A 22,066-nucleotide genomic window follows, 5' to 3' on the forward strand; every position below is an offset into this window, starting at 1 on the left:
TATTTCTCTTTTTCTCTCTTTTTCTATTTCTCTATTTGTCTTTCTGCTTCTTTCTTTTTCTTTCTCTCTCTCCCTCTCTTTCTCTATTTCTCTTTCTCTGTTTTCTTTCTCTTTCTCTATTTCCCTTTCTCTCTCTCTTAAAAAAAAAAAAAAAAAAAAAGAGAATGAGAACAGTAGGCCCTCCCTAAAATATGTACTATAAAGCTGGAGGAGTTCAAAATAAAAAGGACTAGGGATGTAAATCAGTGGTAAAATACCCCTGGGTTCAATCCCCAATACCAAACCCAAACAAAAGAAAAGACAATATATACTATATTCCAAGAAAGTTGTAGAGAAAGTTCTCCTCATCAAAGATCTTCTGACATAAAGGCTATAACTGACCACATATATACCCCAGGATCATTTGACCAACAGGCAAGTTTTATCTGTTTTATAAAACAGATTATTTTATCATCAGATTGATAAGAGAAAAATTTTTGAGAACACTCATTATTAAATGCCTGAAGGGATAAGTGGAGGGAAAAAAACAATCTGTCTTCAAGCAATTAGAACTAATTTGGGAAAATGTAATGTATATATGAAAATTTAACATGCCAAATGTGTGGACACTGACAATAAGTGATATAGGAATAACAGGATCAAGCTGTTAACTACTGAAGGAATTGTTTTAGGATGCGTACCTGGAATAAGTGGGTTTTATTTCAAATGAGGATCGTGAGTTCAAAGCCAGTCTCAGCAACTTAGTGAGCCCTAAGCAACTTAGCCAGACCCTGTCTCTAAATAAAACACAAAAAGGGCTGGCTGGGGATGTGGCTCAGTGGTGAAGCACCCCGAGTTTTATCTCCAGTACAAAAAGCAGCAAAGAACAGAATTTTAAATTGTGAGCACCAACAGTGTTAAATATTTCCTTTCCAACACCTGTCCTCCCACCACTATCTCTACCCAAGAGAGTTCTGAAACAGTTTTGAGAATAGTACAAATTTATATGAGAGATGATGATCAAGGTGCTGGCAAATAGATATTAATACTGTCATTATACAACCACAGACCAAAACTGAAAGAGGAAATAAATTCTAATCTGGCACCTTCAAACAGTGATTTTATAAAAGAACGAACAAATCAACCAATACTGAATCATAAACTATTTTTAAAAGACAAATATTTTATTTTAAAAAGTTAAAATCACGGGGGGGGGTATGAAAAATAGTGGAATGAGACAGACATCATTACCCTATATGATTACACGAATGGTATGAATCTACATCGTGTACAACCATAGAAACGAAATGATGTACCCCATTTGTGTACAATGAATCAGAATGCAGTCTGTAAAAAATAAAAAAAAAATTAAAAATAAAAAATCTATTAGCAAATAAAATTCAGTAAAAGAATTATTAAAAGTTAAAATCACAACAGTTTTTATGCAACTTTATAAGCCAATTTTAAAATTCATATAACACCTCAATCTGAGGGTGACTACCTATTAGATATCAAATATAGTATCACATTATTTTATATGATATTGGTACAATAAAAAAATAGCTCAATGAAACAATATATTAGTAAGTTCAAAATTGAAGTCTGTATATACATATAGACACTATGTGATACTATAAATATTAGCTTTGTTAGGCATGGTTCTATGAGCTTTGTAAGTATCAACTCATTTAATTTTCATAACAATTCTTCAATTTAGGTTCTATAATTTTCATTCCCATTTTGTAGATAAGGAAGCCAGAGCACATAAAGGTTAAGGAACTTGCTCAAGATCACAGAGGTGGAGCCAGTATTCTGACACCAGTACCTAGGAATTCTGACACCAGTACCTAAGCTCTTAACCACTACTGCCACTAGATAAGGTTTACTACCTCCCTGAATAAGTGTTTTCACTGTAGTACTGTATGAGATAATGAAATACAGTCATGATCAAAGACTGTTGAAATAAACAGGTCATTCACAGTATAGAAAAATAATACAGAGCCAATCAAAACACATTTTATCACAAATTAAGTGAAAACAAGTTATAATATACATTTACTATAATTTCATTTGTATCTTAAAAATAAACTCTGCATATAGTTTTGTAGGTATATAAAACCCACAATTAGTTATCACTAGTTTCTTCTCAGGAAGAAAAAAGGATGAAGGAGTAAGGGTGAAGAGAGATTTCCACTCTTATATTTTATATTACGTGACTTCTTTTATAAATGTTGTTATTACTTTTATATTAAAAAAAAAAACTAGTTAGGTGTAGTGGTACACACCTGTAATTCCAGCAACTTCAGAGACTAAGGCAGGAAGATTGCAAGTTCAAGGCCAGCCTCAGCAACTTAGTAAGGCTCTAAGTAACTTAGACAGACAGTGGTCTCAAAATAAAATGAAAAGGGGCCAAGGATATGACTCAGTAGTTAAGTGACCCTGGGTTCAATCTCCAGTACCAAAAGCATAAAAAATAAACTAACCAGCAAACAAACAAGGAGGTGGAACCACAGATCAGATAAAACCAATTACCAATGGATCTAACCTCATGTGACACAGTTAAGTTTTTGTTATGTTCATGACTGTAGATGAAAAGAACTCTGAACCTGGTCAATATATTTTGGCACTGATTATAATACAGTAAGGATGTCATGTATCAATCCAAGAAAATATGAAATTAGGGAAAGTCAAATTGCTAGAGGTTCAAATTGTGGCTCTATTATTTACTAGCTATATGGTTCTGAGTAAGTCATTTAACCTCTTCATATCTCAATTTCCTCATGGTATTTACCTCATATGGTTAATATCTGTAAAGTTCTTGGATAACACTTGTCAAAAACTAACAGATTCATTTTGTCCAACGAAAATTAATAACCTAAGAAAATACAGAGCTGGAGTTCAGCGAGAGCATGAGCTTAGCATGCATGAGGCCCTGGGTTCAACACCTGAGCATCACATTAAAAAAAAAAAAAAAAAAAAAGTAATGTAAAGGCAACAACACCCTGCCCACAGATACAACTTTTATAAGATAAAAGTGCTTTATAGACACAGGTATATAATTATTGGTTTGCAAAACCTTTTTAAAGCTACATATATGCATGTATGAATATGATACTATAAAGTAAAACGCATTTCTCATGGTTAAAAGAGTGTCAAAGCTACTGCACTAGAACACACCAGTGAGTGGCTAAGGGCTCTGTCCTTTGCTACCACATCCCCAGATCAAACCTCACCACATCAAGCCTATCACAGGATCTTTTCTAAGAGGAGGTACAGTAAACACACTATCTTCAAATACACACACAAACACACACACACACACAAACATCCTGTCTTTAAATAAATTCAAAACACTTTCTTCTCCTAAAATGGTTTTTTTTTATTGTCTCTAGATTAAATCCAAATCACTATTAATACATTTTTAATTGGAGCCAGGCAATCCTTTGCCTCAAACTATTTTTCTATCTAGTTGAAGCTCATCTTGATTTTTAGACAAGTTAATCCAAATCCTCACCTCTTATAGGTTATTTATAAACTTATTATTCTGTCACTTCAGTGGACACTACAAACAGCTAAGAAATTATCATGTCCTGCCCAAAACTAAAAATCAATTTTATGATTTGTAGTAACCATGTTTGTGTAATAAAAGTATTTATAATTGGCCTATTTAAGTACTCAGGATTAGGCTTATTTTAACACATAGATCAATCATAATAGGCATATTTTAAACCCAGTGGTTCTCAAAATATTTTTCCTGGTAAACTGAATCTCTCTAACACATGTGTCCCACATTATATCTTACATTCCCCATATAATCTGCTCAAAATGAAATAAATGATAAAGTCACAAGAAATCCTAGGTATTTAGGAGGAGACACAAGGCAACTATATTAATCTTAAATCTTTCACTCAATATCTCTTAGATCTTTTTTTACATTCTGAAAACAATTTGCACATCATGAATAAATTCAACAAAAGTTAATTTAGAAATTCTTCAGTTCAGTCCCCCTACAAATGACGAAATTCAAATCTACAGAAGTTAAGTAACTTCCTCATTGTCACATGCTTTAGATTGAAATGGTGTACAATTATGGAACTGCTAGCATCATTTCAACTGCTTGAAAAAAGAATCCACAGTTATAAATATTATTTAAGATCATATAACCTCCAAATATTCTAATTTTTTTACTTTAAAGTCTCCATCTTTTAAAGTAAGTAATTTTCTGATACGAACAAAAAAAAAAAATCACAACAAATTTATTAAAATCCAGTTTTCTTCAGGTCCCATACCTGTTGTTCATCCTCCATGACGTTACTAGCAAATTCAAATACAAGGTCGTTCTGTTGGACAACAGCAGCCATAATAAAGCATTCCCCTTAGATCCACATGAGAAAAATTCCAAACAGATTCAAGTTATCAGGCAGTAGAGTCCAGAGAAAAATTTGGGTAAAACCCCTCAGCCAAGTCTGTGAAATTACCGTATACCCAGGTTATCTTTAAGGAAGGTACTTCAGTTTTTCTTGGTTCATTGATATTCTAAGCAAACAGAAGCAATTTTTCTGAAATTTTTCTTTTCTCAAGCTTCCTGGCCTGAAAAACAAAAGCTTAAATTAGTTGTGAAAAAGCAGCCATCCATTTAAAATATAACCAGAACACAGTATCTCCACAGTGCTTTGATGTTGTTGTTATCTTTAAATAAAAATTAATTATGTCTTTATTAGGCTTTTTTTTTAAGTTAGACATAAATTTCTTTGAAGACTTCATTTCTGCCAAGATCACCCCTCATTGCTGAAAATGAAATTTCTCCTCTCAGTTAAACTTAAGTTGAAGTACTGAATATTAAAAAAACACAAAAACAAAGTCCAGCAATAATGAGGTTTATAATCACAATAAAGGACACAGAAGCAATTTCCTGTTTTCTACTAATCCAGCAAAGCTCCTATATCAGAACTGCTGCTCTATTTCATAATATATATAATGTATATTTTTGCCTTTAATAGAAACATTCAGACAGCATCCCTGTTAGGTCTAATAATATGTTAATTAAAAATTGAGTACACTTACAAGTTTAGTAAACAACATTTTAAAAGCTTTTTAAAATAAGCAGAAATTGAAGCCTACTTTTTCTGTTCTTTAAAAGGCTTCTAATAAGTACAATACTTTTAAGAGTTACCATGCTTACAGCCCGTCTTCGGTGGCTTCTTTTTTAATGCACTGCAATGTATTCTTATCTCTAGCAAAAGGCTGCAAGCAACAGGAAGGAAACAGCACTTGACCACGTCATGGCAAATTAGAACATGCAAAGAACTGCACTTTACAATAGTAGAAAAACAGAATCGCAACTTAACAGCAAAAAACAATTTCAATGAAGGGAGAATGCTTTTAAAATGCCTGCCAAAGATGTATTTTTTTAAAAAGTTACCAGTACTAATAAAAAGTGAAAATTTTTGTTTTAGATTTTTTTTTTAGATATTTATTATAATTTTGTTAAATACTGAATCAAATAGTTATGGCCATAAATGTGATATGAAAACAAAGATATTTTTAAAAAATCACATTGAATAACATCTACTTCTCTGCTATAGCCTTTGTGGTTTTATTACAAATATTTAAAAAAGAAGTTGACTCCAAGGAAAGTATAGCCACTAATTTCCTAAAAACTTTAGAGGCAAGTTTGGGGGTGAAGCTGACATGGTGGTTCAGTTTCACTGAGACAGTTATGTGCTAGAAATATAGGGTACTCTACTTCCTAATTTCAGTGAAACCAATTTCTTATATATTCTAGGTTCTAGGCATCACCATAGATTACTGTGACTTCCGTAAATCTACGTCAAAATAATAAATTAATTCAGAATTTTATTCACTAAACTCAGTTCAAATCCAGTAGTTTCCAACTACCCACTGCTCTAATCCTTTAGAGTTCAACTCTAACATTGAGAAAGTATGTTTAGTACATTCCAGTAGTTTTTGAGTAATGTACCATATTTAAAGAAAAAAAAAATTTTTCATTTTAAATTGATCACAGATATATAAACATAAGACATATATATTTGGTCTGGCACACACATTACTTGTAATATCTTTTCCCTTAAATTACCACACAACCCACTCCTGGCCTCACAGGCCTGTTTTCTATGTTCCTCCAAACAAACTGCATTCATTCTTACCTCTCTTATCAACTTCTATTATTACCCATGTTTGGAACATCAACCCCTTTCTCAGCAAATATCTTTTCCATTCTTCAATGCTCAACTCAAGTGCCATTTCTTTCACAAAGCCTCCAAACTTCTATGCCTCAACCTATAAGAATTGCCCCCTTCAAAAACACAGTGCTTGCTAGGTGCAATGGCACATGCCTATAATCCCAGTGACTCCAGAGGCTGAGGCAGAAGGATCTCAAATTCAAGTCCAGCCTCAGCAATTTAGTGAGACCCTAAGCAAATTAGCAAGACCCTGTCTCAAAATAAAATATAAAAAAAGGTCTAGGGATGTGACTCAGCACCCTCTGGGTTCGGTCCCCACTACTAAAAATCAATAAAAAAATAAAAGTGAAGTACTTCTGATAATAAGGAACCTATTGTCTTCAACATAAAAACCTACACTAAGAAAATATAACCAGGGATGCTCCCTGACATAAAAGGTTTTCTGGATTAGGTTAGGATCCAAAAGGCTGTTCCAAAACCTGTTTGTTCATAAATACCAAGTGACACTATACTAACCACCAATGTGAATCTATATATTTACATAAAGTTTCTATATAAAGTTTCACTTTCTTTTCCATTGCAGTCACACACAATTTCTCAGCAGCATTTCCACAGCACTTCCACACCTGGTAAGTACTGTTTTTGAAGGGAGCAATTCTTATGGGTTGAGGATAGAAGTTGGGAGGCTTTATAAAAGAAATGGCACACTGCGTTTTAATAACTCTTTCAGAAATCACAAAAAATAAGAACAAGCAATGAATATATCCATATCTTAGAGCACACGCTAATAATCAACAGTAATAAATCAAAACTGAAATAGCTCCTCACCATCGGTAGGTCATTTGTTGGGGCAGAAAAAGTCAACTTATCTCAGTTACATAGCTTTTGTTCATTTGTATACAGAAGTTCGTAAAATAAAAATGTAAAATTTAAGAAAAGCATTTTATTGGCTCAATCAGGTTTCTGATGCTCTGTAATTTTTCCTGCTCTTCTTCCTCTTCCCTGTATAATTATATTCCCTATGGCATCAAGGTGTTCATGGAAATAAATTTGGTCACCTAATCCAGAGTTATCATTTGTACATGTCAGAAATATTTCAATAACAAAAGTATATTGAAATTTTTCAGTAACAGACAAAACACCAAATCCAAATCTGTGATTCAGGTTTTCATTGAATTGACAGGTGCCCAAGATCTCAGTCCAAGCAAAATAGAACTAAAAGCAGAATTCTCATTGCCTAAATAAGTACTCCATTACTGTAGTATACAGGCTTGCCTCTAAATCTACCCAAATCCCTTATACTGTAATAGTTTAGAAAATAGATTTAAATAAATGCATATATCAAATTTAAGGAGGGAGGGACTCCATCCCTAGTTCAGCTTCTGATCTCCAAAAGCAGTCAGTAAACTATTACACAAGTCCACATCAGAGCCCCTCAAGGTTACTGCATTTCTTAAACATGTCCAAAACTAAATGTATCATATTTCCTCAAACGTACTTGAGTATAGGACAAATATAGGTACTAAAACTGAGGTGGGGAAATGATTTCTGTTCTACCCTAATAAATGTTAAGGTCCGCAGTAAATATTAAATATTCAACTAATTTAAATTTACCCATCATTAAATAATATTTTATATTCACATTCTGCTGTTAATAGTTCTTGAATGTGTTTTTACAATATTATTAAGTAACAAGGAAAAAGATAAGTGAAAACTACTTATTCACCTCACAGACATAAGTATCAAATTGTCTTCACAGTTTTGAAAAGTAAATCTAGTAGGGCATAATAATAACTCCACTGGACTGGATCCTGATGTCTTTCAGCTGGGTCAGTACCATATTCTTGTTCTGTAGGAAGACATGCTAGAGGAATACTAAGCAATAAGCTTTCTAAACTCTCATCACCAAAATAAGCTTCAGATTTAAGGTAAAAGAATTGGAACAAGAGCAGAGACTCAGGAGTCAGACCACTTGGGTTCCAAATGTCTACAAGTGTGACCTCGAACAAGTTACTTTACTTGATGTCTGAATCTTCCCTTTCCATGTAAGTATAAACTTCAAATTTCCTCATTCTGTAAAATGGGCATAATAAATGGTACCAAAATCTAGAGATGTGAAGATGTAAAATATATATACAGAAAGCCTGGCACATAAATTGTATTCAATAAGCATTAATTATAGCTATAAGTATAGTATAAGAGATCTATAACAGGCATGCATGTGTCAAGTTAATTATTTGAAATTTCAATCCTATAATTCTCGGTGGTAAATAACCACAGTTTTGTTGTTGTTGTTGTTGTTGGTACCAGGGATGGAACCCAGGAGCACTTAACCACTGAGCCACATTCCCAGCCCTTTTCAATATTTTATTTAGAGACAGGGTCTGGCTAAGTTGCTTAGGGGTCCCCTACATTGCTGAGGCTGGCTTTGAACTGATCACAATGCTCCTGCCTCAGCCTCCTGAGCCACTGGGATTACAGGCATGCACCACCATGCCCTGCTTTACCATAGCTATTAGCTGGACTCCAACAAAGAATACCATAGCCATAACCCCCCAGGGGCACTCTACTTACTGAGTTAGATCCCTAGTCTTTTTTATTTGAGATAGGGTGTCACTAAAATGCTGAGTCGCCTTGAACTTTTGATCCTCCTGCCTCACTCAACCTCCTGAGCTGCTAGGATTACAGGCAAGTACCACTATGCCTGGTCTCTCATAGACCATTATTAACAAAAGTGTAGTTCTATTCTAGTGCCTAAAAATTTGGCATTTTTGGTAAATCCAATTGCATTAAGGCTAGTCTTCACTCTGTTTAGTAAGCTTCCCTTACCACAAAGTCCAATTAATGTCCCTGTTCCAAACAAAATAACTTTACCAATTGCAAACATAAAACGTTCAGTTATGTTACTGGTTACATAATCAATTCAATTGGTTAATTTTTGTTTACTTCATTAATATAAAGTTATTTCAGCTATTAGAGCCATGCAGGTGGCACACACCTATAATCCCAGTGACTAAGGAGGCTAAGGCAGGAGGATTGCATGTTCTAGGTCAGCCTCAGGAACTTGGCAAGATCCTGTCTCAAAAAATAAAAAATCCCTTACTGAATGCAAACTTAAAAATTACTTCAAAAGGGTTTTTATAGATAAGGATATTTAAAAATCCATTAATTCATAAAGGTATTTCATTTGCTTACACTACTGGGGATTGAACCCAGGGGCACTTTCCACCAAGCTACATCTCCAGCCTTTGTATTTATTTTTTTGAGAGGGTCTCAATAAGGTGTTGAGGCTGGCCTCAAACTTGTAACCCTCCAGAAAACCATTGCTGTGCTCTGGAAATTACTATGATTTTTCATTAAAGTGAAAAATAACAAATGAAGGACATCAGTCAAACAGGCTAAAAGGTTTTAGATAATCCTGGCATTAAAAAGGTTAAATGTACTAGCTAAAAGTAATGGGATGGCTGGATGAACACTTGACTTTAAAGTATTCAGATAGTATTCGTGTTTATAATAAAATAAATTAGTCCATGGTATCAAGAAAAACCACACAATTTTCAAAGGGTCTCCCTATTCTCAATCTAAAAATTGTGAAATCACAGGATTTTAGAGCTGAAAAACATTTAAAGATCACCTAGGACGACAACACATTCATTGAAAAGATAACGGGATGGGGGATACAGTTAGGTACAGCACTTGTATAGCATGCTCAAGACTCTGTGTTCGATCCCCAGTACTGCCTTTGCCACTCCCAAAAATAAAGAAATAGGATCTAATGTAACCTGATTTGTCTAAAGACATAGAACCACTTTGTAGCAAAGAAGGCAAAAGCAGATCAGGTTCCTTTTGCCCCTATATTTACATTAATAAAACTTATTAACACTTCTACTTAGCAGAATATCTGGAATGAAGAAATTCCGTGCAATAAAATCCCTTACTACACTCTAGTACAACTGTTAATCAGAATACTTTCATATATTATTTTATGCAACCTCTTGATACATGGGATGGATCATCTTCAACCATATTTTTACCTGAACAACTGAAGGAGGGTTTGTAGATTCTCTATTGTTTCCGTAAATCTATTTCATTATTATTGTTCATTTACAAGTCTACTTTACATCTTACTTTACACCTTCACCTGGCCTAAAAAGTGAAAAAGAAACAAGATTTTTTTAAGGCTACCACAACTTAATAAATCATTTGAATACTTTATAATAGATTTTTACTGATATTTTCCTTTCTAGTTCTTTATTTTTATAATTTGATTTTATTTTTTCAGTGCTGGGGATAAAAACCCAGGGCCCCACATATGCTGGGCAAGGATCTACCACTGAGCCACGCCCCAGTCCCTTATTTTCTTGAGAAAGTGTTCCACAAAATTGGGAATTTTCCATCCTCCTGCCAAGACTACCAAGTAGGCTAGATTACAGGCAAGTGCCATCTGCATCCAGCTCTTCCCAGTTCTTCAAAAGCAGTATTATTGCTATCATTAACATTAAAAAAATGTAGATATTGCAAAGACAATTAAGAAAAACACTACAATGAGTTACAGTTAAGTAATCAGACTTAATATCCTCCCTATCCTTAGTCCCTGCAGAAATAAAAGGGGTTGGGGGAAGGGACACTAACTTTTTTAAAAATACCATATTATAAAGTCCTCTGTAAATTATGTATAATATAAAACAGAAAACACAAGTGTACGAATCATTCATCACTACACTTAGTATTCTCATAATTTAATTTAAAAATAAAATTATTCTAAACTACAAACTGAATTTTTTAAATTTTCAAAGAATCTAAGAAAGTTTAGAAAAAGCTTAAAACTCTGGGGGCTAGAGGTACAGTTCACTGGTAGAGCGCCTGCCTAGCATGCATGAGGTATTGGGCTCAATCCCCAGCACTTCCCTGTAAAAAATTCCTAGAATTCGTGTATGACCCATGTATACCACTGCTATCTTTTAAAGTAACAATTCCACACAACTACTTTAAATTTAGACATCGTTTTAAATTTGGCATTCTTCAATGGGATAGAGGGGGCCAGAGGGGAGAACAAGCTACCCATAGCTGTCAAAAGTATAGCTTGCTTTCATGTAAATGAAGCACATATTGATGGCTTTTGGCTTTTGTATACAAATTCAGTCAGGGGCTAAGCTGTAGCTCAGAGGTAGACCTCTTGACTAGCATGCATAAGGACTGGGTTTGGTTCCATGTACTCTCCACCCTGCATCCCCCCATACCCCTCCCACACACACAGTCTCTATTAGGCTTCCGGTAACCTACATAAAGATGAAGCAGTTCTTCCCAAACTTGACTGAGCTCACCTTAGTTTCAACCATGTTAATTTAAAAAAAAAAAAATATATACACACACACACACACACACACACACACACACACACACACACACATATGATCAAACTAAATAGTCTGACTTCTCTATGCTTTTGCCTTTTTGCTGACACTCAGATGAACACTTCCAGGACTCAGAGGGCAGGCCACAATTATTCCCCAGACCTGAAATTCCAGTTCTTTCACATAGTTCTCCACTTTCCATCATTGGCCACTAGGTCCCACCTGGTGTCAGATTACAGTCAGGCAGCATCTACAGCAAGCACCTTGCAAAACAGCCAAATAGACTGAATACCTAGACCTGTCCATACCTGTGTTCAAGATTAACCCTTTTCTCAGCATCTTCTGAAAGCAAGAGAACCTAAAACTAAAAAAGAAATATCCACCCATAATCAGATAATTTTCACTCTGCTTATGACATTAGTTTAACTTCTTTCCTGGCTTAAAAAGTCTGAAAGTAGCCGGGCATGGTGGTGCACATCTATAATCCCAGCAACTCAGGAGGCTGAGATCAGAGGATGGCAAGTTCAAGACCAGCCTCAGCAACTTAACCAACCTCAACCTGAACACTTTAGTGAGACCCTGTCTCAAAATAAAAAAATAAAAAGGGCTGGGTATGTGTCTCAGTGTTTAAGCAACCCTGGTTTCAATCCCTAATACCAAAACAAAAAAAGCTTGAAAGTTATAATCAAACACCATTAACTGATGCTCTCATGCAAATTAATGGATTGGGGAAACTTCCCTTCAGCACCCTAAATCTGAATTCTGAAAAAAACACCCTGGTTCAAGGAACACAAACATGCTAAAATGTCCTTATCAGCACAACCTGTTCTGGCAGTTATTTAAAAAAAAAAAAAAAAAAAAAAATCTCTCCAACAAACAAGAATTAACTTGCAAGGAAATTCTGTTTCATTTCTGTGGCTGTTTATTTCCCCTAGTTAATGTTTTCATTTGGGGAGGGCAAGTCTCTAGTGCAATGGTTTCCCCATCTGAGAGGATAAGATTCCCGTCAATAACTGCATTAGGCTCTGGCATTGACAGAGAAAAGTACCTCCAGGAGATTTCACTGTGACTGCCTTCCCTTCCTCTAATTCCCACTTGCACAATACTTTTCTGGTAGAAACTGTTCTGTCATAAGGAGTTCAACTCTTACAAGGAGACACACTATCAGCTGAAAGAAAAATTTCAAGGTCATATAAATCATTTAATGGGCATGTACTACATTATTAGGTAATAACTTGATAGCTGCTTCATGTTTTCATTTGATTTGCCCTTACTAACTCTATTCTAGCTCCCCTTCAGTGATTCTTCAGCCTGGAGCCGGAACCATTCACCAAAAATGAAAATACAATCTACTTATCACTCTACTTAAACTAATTAATGGCTTTCAATGCTGATAGGAAAAACTCCAAATTCATTATCAGGGTTTAAATTGTTCTTCATGATGTGACAAACATATAAGGAAATTTTAGTCAGATTTCTACAATGAAAAGATAAACAGGAATTTACCATGGATCAAACTTAAACATACACCTCTAAGCTACAAGCTTCAAGACAGTGAAGTATTGGTAAAAGAAGAGACAAATAGATCAACAGAACAAAATAACAGACCAGAGATAGAATCACATAAATACAAACAACTGAGCTTTGACAAAGGAGTAAAGGAAATACAATGAAGAAAAGGTAAGTCTTTTCAACAGTGCTAGAACAACTGAATGTCTACATGTAAAAAAAATGAATCTAGCCACAAAATTAAAATCCTTTGTAATATTAATTCAAAATGGATCACAAACCTGAATATAAAATGTAGAAACTCCAAAATTCACATAAGACAGGAGAAAAGCTAGATGACCATGGGTTTTGTGATGAGAGATATGACATCAAAAGCAGGATCCAAGAAAGAACTGATAAACTGGACTTCATTAAAATTAAAAATGTCTACTCTGTGAAAGACAATGTGAAGAAAATAAGACAAGCCACACACTGGAAGAAAAACATCTACAAAAGACACATCTGCTAAAGGACTGTTACTCAAAATATACAAAAACCTCTTAAAACTTAATGAAAGAATTAAAGCTCAATAATAAAAGAACAAACAACCCAATTAAAAAATGCTCCAAGGTGGGCATGGTGGTACACACCTGTAATCCCAGTGCCTTGAGAGGCTGAGGCAGGAGGATCCCAAGTCTGAGGCCAGTCTCAGCAATTTAACGTGTCTCTAAGCAACATAGTAAGATCTGGTCTCAAAATTAAAATAAATACAAACATACATACATAAAGGGCTGGGGGATGTAGCTCAGTGATTTTAGTGCCCCTGGTTCAATCCCCAGTACCAAAAAAAAAAAAAAAAAAAAAAATTCCAATAACCTTAAAAGACACTTAGCAAAAATAAACAGATAAGCATATGAAAGATGTTTTGTATGTCATCAGGAAAATGCAAAAATTAAAATGACAATAAGATACTCCTACAAACTTATTAGAAAGTTTAAAGTTCAGAACTTTACCACCACACTTAATGCTAGTAAAGATGTGGAGCAACAAGAACTTTCATTCATGGCTAGTTGGAATGCAAAAAGGTTCAGCCACTTTGGAAGACAATTTGGAAGCTTCTTACAGAACTATATATACTCTTACCATATGATCTAGCTATTAGGCTTCCTAGTATTTACCCCAAAAAAGTAAAAACTTATGTTCACACAAAAATCTACATGGAGATAGTTATTCATGTTGCCAAAAACCTAGAAGTAACCAAGATATCCTTCAGTAGGAGAGTGAATACGCTGTGATACATCTGGAGAATGGGACATTATTCAGCACTAAAAAGAAATGATCTATCAAGTCTGAAAAGATATGGAGGAAACTTAAATACATATTACATACATTTGTCCAAATCTATTGAATGTACACCACCACCAGTGAATTCTAATGTAAACCATGGACTTCTGGTGTTAAGGACATGTCAGTATAGGTTCTTAAATTTTAATGAATGTACACTGGTGGGGATGATAATAATGCCAGAGTCCATACATATGCCAAAGTAGGAGGATACATGAAATGTCTGTTACCTTCCTCTTAGTTTTGGTGTGAGTCTAAAACTGCTCATTTAAAACAAAAGTATTTTTTAAAAAAGTCCACCTGTCACAATTTTATTACTCTTTACTATTGTGTAACTCAGCCTTCCATTGTTATACTAAATACCCTGAGATAAAACTTGAGGAAAGGTTTATTTTGCCTCATAGTTTTAGTCCATGGTCCCTTGGCCCCAGTGCCTTTGGGCCTGAGGTGAAATGCACATCATGGCAAGTAGCATAGGGTAGAGAAACCTGCTCACCTTATGGTAGTCAAGAAGCAAAGAGAAAGAGGAAGGGATGGGTCTAAATATGTCCTTCAAGGACACACTGCCAATGACCTAATTTTCTTCCCCCATAATCCACCTTTTTTACAGGTTCCAACTCCCAATAGTGCCACAGGCTGGGAGCCAAGCCTTTCACACATAAGCCTCAGGGGCACATTCAAGACCCAATCTACAGCAACTATCATCTCAACAGCAGCAGTCAGCACTTCTGAATTTTTCAGTTTCCTATTTTCCCACTAGCCTCAGATTACAGAAGTCAGTCAGCCCTGTCTTGATTCCACCAAGAAACCCAATATATACTACGCAGGCTATCTGTCTGTACACACTGTCAAGCTCAATTCAGATCTTTCCACATATTTTCTGATGATAAATACCTTTTATTCTTATGACATTTTAGCATCCTCTTCCAAGCCCCAATGCAACCAGACTTAAGACAATAAACTCCAGGGAAACAAGACATTTCGGCTTTTCCCAAGTTACCAATAAATTTTAAAGACTAAGATTCTTTGTGTGCAAAACTTCCCTCTTCCCATATGTGAAACCTGAATGACCTGCTTTTTTATGGTACACCCCCTTTCCTCTCTAAATAATAGGAAACCATTTTAAATAAGTTTGAATATAATTAAACAATTTTGATATTCCATGTCAAGAATCTTAAAATGAAATTCCTGTAATCATCCTGTCATCCTAAGTTTCTAAACTCAATGAAACAAACAAACAAACAAAAAACAGCTGCAATAAAACCTCAAATAAGAAATGAGAATGCAGAAGGTCATGGGCTTAGTATTATAGGATATATACTTAAAATACAGCTATTTAGTAAGTTATACATGTAAGTCTGTATTTTCCTACTGTACAAAGTTTAGAAGCAAACTTTAAATACTAGATAATTTAAAGGTTTATAACATACAGAACAGTTAAATTTTAAAGCCTTCTCTCATAGTATACCTTCTCAATTTTTAAATCACTTGAATTCATTTAATGTTAACTAAAGCCCATCAATGACACTGGCATGAGGTTTTCACCAATAAAAAAAAGTTTTATTATGCTTATTTGATGTATATCCACAGCTAATCAAAAGATCCCAAACATCTCTTTTCAGAGGCACCTCTGCTACTATTAACCGACTTAAAGGTAAAAAGTTTATGAACAGCTACAAGTGGTAGCACACACCTGTAATACCAGTGACTAGGGAGAATGAAGCAGGAGTATCACAAGTTTGAGGCCAGTCTCAACAACTTAGCAAGACCCTGTCTCAAAAAAACAAAAATGACTGGGGATATAGCTCAGTGATAGAATGCCCATAGGTTCAACCCCCACTACCACCAAAATTTATGCTATGGAAAGTTTGTTTCAGTGGTCATCATCATTTTTGTATTGCAGTTCCCAGGTTCCCTTAAGATGATTTGCATTGGGTTTCTGTTTTGCTTTCTGTACTGAGGATTGAACCCAAAGGTGCTTTACCACTGAGCTATATTCCTAGCCCTTTTTGTTTTCTTTTATTTTTTTCATTTTGAGACAAGGTCTTGCTAAGTTCCCAAAGCTGGCCTAGAACCTGTGATTCTCCTTTCCTCAGTCCTCCCAGTCACTGGTATTACAGATGCATTCCACCCCACTCAAAATATTTTCTGAACTTCTAAGCTCACACTGAAGAAAATACAAAGAGATAATGCATGGTCCTTGTTCCCATGAATTTAGTTCAGGAAACAAGACAAACAGGTCACTAAACTCCACAATGTAGTTCTTACTTGTTTATATAAAGCTGGTCAGTAGTACTGCATGCTTTAAGACAGTCCTGGAGGGTTTCAAGTAGTTTCAATAACAGAGTGGTCCCTATGATTACTAATCCAATGCAAGGCCATAGGCAATGGGATGTAGTTCAGTGGCAGAGTACTTGCCTAGCAAGTACAAGGTCCTGGATTTGATCCCAAACACCAAAAATAAATAAATAAATAAAATAAACAACCCAATGTAGTGAACACCTGTAATTCCAGTAACTCAAGAGGCTGAGGCAGGAGAATCCCAACTTTCAGGCCAGCCTAAGCAACTTATTAAGATCCTGTCTCAAAATAAAAAATAAAAAGGGCTAGGGATATAATTTGCAGAAAAGCACCCTTTAGTTCAATCCCCAATACAAACATAAAACAAAAACCCAGTTCAAGTCACATTAATGGGACCTGGGAGATATCATCCAAAAATGATGATGACAGCTAAAACAAACATTCCATAGCTTGATTGCTACTCTGATAGCTTCAAGTCACTAATGTGTATGCTGCCCTCCTTAAATTCTTCACTAATTACTTATAAGAGATATTCTCAAGAATAGTTTTTAAACTGTTCAGGGTATGGCAAAATTCTTTAAAACAAACAAAAATCACTTAATTGATTAGCTTGATATTTTTGTTCTTTGCACAGGATCAGAAAAAAGTAGAAATAGAAAAACAATAAGATTTTCAAAAAGATATGACTCATTACAATGTACTTCTTATAAGTTATTCAAGTGAACATCAAAACACCTTCATTCATTTGGATACCAGTAAAACTTTAAAATATTTGAATATCTACTAATGACTGTATCTTGTCATTTAGTATTAAATACTTTAAATAGATGATACTGACCTAGTTACTCAATGAAGAAAGACATGATATTCATGACGATTCAAACTCCTAAATCCCTTAATACAGATCATAATCATTACCACTGGGGAAATCTTTACCTTCCTCCAAGGTGATGTTTACAAGAAAAATGCTTCTATGAAAATGGTTATTTTGACTAAGTGAAGCTACATTCAAAAACTGGATCTTTATTAGAGGTATTTTCTCTTTTATGGCTTTGTCTTCTCTCAGAAAAGTTCAAGAATTCAAAGGTGACTAAATTCTCTGCCACTGAGCTTAGTAGATAAAACAGGCCTATTCGAGTTTTTAAAATTACTTCATCATAAAGACATATCCAGGAATTATACTATATCACAATAAAGTTCACTTCTATTATCATTTGTAATACTCCATGTTTAATAACTACTGTATAATTTGCAAAGCAAAATGTACATACTGCTATATTTAATCCTTGAATCTCTCTAGTAACTACTGATGTTTTTGCACCAATTTAAAAAAAATCTGACACTTCCTCAAGGGGATTAGGGAAGAGATAACAAATCAGAAAATAACTAGAAAATAATAAATACCATTTAAATGAGTTAGGTCCTCTGCTAAATACTGTATTTCCTATTTAATCTTCATATCAGTAACACTCACCTCACTTAATGTATAAAGATACAAAGATCAAGATAGTTAACCAAATAAGGGCAGGAACCTTGTCGTGCTCATCACTGTACTCACAGATCCCAGACAGTCCACAAAAAAGATTTATCAAGAAAATACTCAAAAGTATTTGAAAGTAGAGTGGAGACAAGTCCACATCTGACTTCATGTCAAGCTCATTCATCTATTTATCCAGTCAACAACTATCCACTGAGTATTTACAATGTGCCAGACCATGTTCTTGGTGTGCTACAAAAAAAAAAAAAAAAAAAAAAAAAAAAAAAAAAAAAAATTCTTTTATAAAATGGCTTATAATCTAATTTAAGGATCTTAATCAAAATAGTATGTTGCCAGGCATGGTGGCACACTGAGATTATAGGATCCCAGTGAAGGTTCGGGAGGCTGAAGCAGGATTGAGAGTTCAAAGCCAGCCTCAGCAAAAGCAAGGTGCTTTTGACTCAGTGAGACCCTGTCTCTAAATAAAATACAAAATAGGGTTGGGGATGTGGCTCAGTGGTTGAGTGCCCCTGAGTTCAATCCCCAGCACCCATTAAAAAATAGCCCACAAAACCAATAAACTCCCCCTCAAAATATTTTGCTTTTAAAATGTGGGAACATTAGGCAATTCAAGCTGTTATCGTACAACCCATGAATAGAAAGTTCTGCCACTCTCCTTCAATGTGTACTGCCCAGCTACACCACAACCCCTCCTACAACTGAACACAGAACATGTGACCTCTCCTACCCTAGTGGGAGTAAAAGTTGTAGACAGAAAGTACGTTTACCCTTTCAGATAATCTGAGAGCACATTAAAGAGAAAAGGAATATCTGATGAAAAAATAGGTAGCATATAAAATACTGATTTACACAGGGGTAACTCAGGGCCTCCAACTGTCTTTAATTTTTAATCAGACTTCAAATGAACTGAAATTTAATAACAAAAGTGTTCTGGAATTTATAAAGTATCCCCTTTACAAACATAAATATCTCAGGGAAGAAGAGAAAATTCTCTCTGTATTGTTTTTTTTCTATATACCAGATGGTCTCCAGAAATCATATCAGTATTATCTATATCCTTTATTGATTCAATAAACACGCATTAGAGACCTACCAGACAGACACTGGTGGGGGAAGGGAGAAGGGTAACAAAAAGACAGGTAGCTAAGACTTTTAAGGGTTCCATTTTTTTGACTAAGGCAAATACAAATTATAATAACAGACATGCCATAGCAGAAACAGGTATAAAGCTCATTCTCCCAAGTTGTTTTGTAATCATTTACTGTGTCCTATCTTGTAAGATTATAAGTTACTTGACAGTAAAAGATAAATTTTTGTTTTCTTATTAACGAACATACTAAGAATACCATATGTGTTAAAAGTAAAATTAGACCAGATACTTTCATTTATTAATAATTTTTTTAACATACTCAGACTCATTAAAATGGGAAAAGATGGCAGGCTCCCTAGATGTACTAGCTTCCCAGAACCAACTGAGGTTAAAGGTTTCACTGAGTATCCTCAAATGACATACATATACCCACATTCCCAAAAAAATGGACAGAAAAGGCAGTCCCCACATGTATACTAAAAACTATTTTCCATAGTCTAACTTAAGTTTTAATAAATCAAAGAACCATTTAGCCAGGTGCAATGGTGTATGCCTATAATCCCAGCAACTTGGGAGGCTAAGACAGGAGGATCACAAGCTCAAGGCCAGCCTCAGCAACTTAGTAAGAACCTGTCTCAAAATAAAACATAATAAGGGCGGGGATGTAACTCAGTGGCAAAGCACCCCCTGGGTTCAATCCCTATATTAAAAAAAATAGTAAGAAAAAACTAGTTGGTTCTTGTGAAATTCTTAAAAATAACAGATTCACTCTTTAAAAAGCAAATTTGAATCCTTAGATTTTTTATTATTTAAATTTTATTTTTTAGCTGAGTATGGTGGCCCACACTTATAATTCCAGGAACTCAGGAAGCTGAGGCAGGAGTATCACAAGTTCAAGACCAACATGGGCAAATTAGTAAGACCCTGCGTCAAAAATAGAGATGTAACTTAGTGGTAGAGCACTCCCAGGTTCAATTCTCATAACACAAATAAATAATTTTTTGAAATGTAGTAACCGGTATCAATTTTTGGCTAGAAAAACTACTAATACATAAACTTTAAAACACATTCCTAGAATAGGCAGGTCTAAATGAAAAGCCTACTTGTGAAAAATGCTTGCTTTGTTTTTGTAATAAGACTGCAATTTACACAAAAATATGGAGGCACACAAGAGAGACAATAGAAAATATAGGAAGAAAGAAAAGTAGGAAAGCTAAGTATTCCTTTTATTCAGTAGAGAAATCAGAACCATAATGAAAAATGACATTTTTAGTTTAATTTATAAATTAATCTATAACTGTAACCCAAGATTTCTGATGTTCAGCATCTAAGATAACTAATCCATTCTCAGCTATCTTTTTTAGTGGGCCAATATATAATCACCACTTTTAACAACCTAGAATAGAACTACTAGTAATGTCATTAAAATACTTGATTTTCATAAATAAAAAAACAAAAGGGGGGAAGGCTGAAGCAAGACAGAAACTATATAAATAATTTTTTTTTTCTTTCAAATAAACCATTAAAGCAACTTTTAGGGAAAGATCACATTATGATTCTTAAATCAGCTTGTTGATTCCAGGATGAAGAGAGATCAAGAATGTATTTTTTCCTCTAACAAGCACCTATGAAATCAAATATATGCTAGGTACTGGGTATACAGAAAGAGAAAAATAAGACACAGCCTGCCCTTAAGTAGTTCATTGTCTAAAGAATGAAAAAAGTTGTAAACAGATTAAGTAAAAACAATAAAAATTAGTCAACCAAGTGTTGAAGGAATAGACATAAACACCAGTGAGAACCTGAGAAAACAGCAAGGATGTGACATGTGGCCTAACTCTTCAGGGATAAATTGAATTCATTTTTTCCTAAGTACAGAGAGCATAAAGAGAGAAGGGAGCATTCTAAATAGAATGAGCAAAGATAATGCTAAAAGTTTAAACCACTGAGAAACAGGCAGAAAAGTAAAAGAAAACAAACTGTTTTCCTAACAGGACACATGCATCACAAGAACTGCATTTAAATCCTAGCTCTGTCATTTACTAATTGCATTTTCTTGGATATGTCAACCTTTATGACCTACCATTTCATCTTAAAGTTGTACCTAGTAAGAACATACTTTACCAGGCATAGTGACACATACCTGACATCACACCTACTCTGGAAGCTGAGGCAGGAGGATTGCAAGTTCAAGGTCAGCCCTGGACAACTCAGACCCTATCTCAAAATGAAAAACAAAAAGGGCTAGGGATGCAACTCAGTGGGAGAGTGCCCCCGAGTTCAATCCCCACTACTAAAGGAAAAAAAAAAAAAAAAGGAATATACTTTATAAACCATAAAATGCTTTCAAAGTTTAAAAGAATCCCGATATACCAATATGCAAAAATAAATGAATGCCTGGATACTAAAATTTCAAGATCAATATATTGATACATAAAATATATCATTTCAGTGAATTTATTCCACATATACAAATTTGGATACCAATCTTTATAGCCTATAAAAATGTCATAAAAGGAAACATTTTTTCAACATGTAAAAGCTTTATTTTCCCATTAGGTCCTATGACAAACATCTAATTGCCACCAGATAATCCAAATAATCCATATGATCCATATAATATAAAACAAGCCTATGATATCCCTAGAATCAACAAGTGTCAAAAGTTTAATGAAACAAGCTTTATGCCTAACTGATTTCCCCAGTAGAAAATTAAAGCAGCAATTGCACATCTGTGTCTGTTCCTCTCATCGTGGTTTAACTGACAGGAAGCAGAGAATAAGATATGGCATACAAATGTCAAGTATTT

General features: G+C 34.6%; 1 protein-coding gene across 5 annotated transcripts in view; it reads right to left on the reverse strand.

Moving 5' to 3' along the window:
- ELF1 (E74 like ETS transcription factor 1) overlaps nt 1-22,066 on the reverse strand; it is a 104,006-nt gene that overhangs the window by 45,398 nt on the left and 36,542 nt on the right. For 3 of the 5 annotated variants that reach the window (XM_079136524.1, XM_079136526.1, XM_079136523.1), the window contains exon 2: nt 4,269-4,569. The exons of 1 other annotated variant lie outside the window; for it this stretch is intronic. In XM_079136524.1, the coding sequence (XP_078992650.1) occupies nt 4,269-4,340 (72 nt within the window). In that variant the 5' untranslated portion in view covers nt 4,341-4,569. Of the gene's footprint in view, nt 1-4,268; nt 4,570-5,100; nt 5,386-22,066 lie in introns of those variants that run through there. One more of the 5 variants, XM_079136525.1, reaches the window with a different exon arrangement.

This window comes from Sciurus vulgaris (genome assembly GCF_902686455.1).
Source record: "Sciurus vulgaris genome assembly, chromosome: 4".
In the NCBI taxonomy this organism is placed as follows: Eukaryota; Metazoa; Chordata; class Mammalia; order Rodentia; family Sciuridae; genus Sciurus; species Sciurus vulgaris.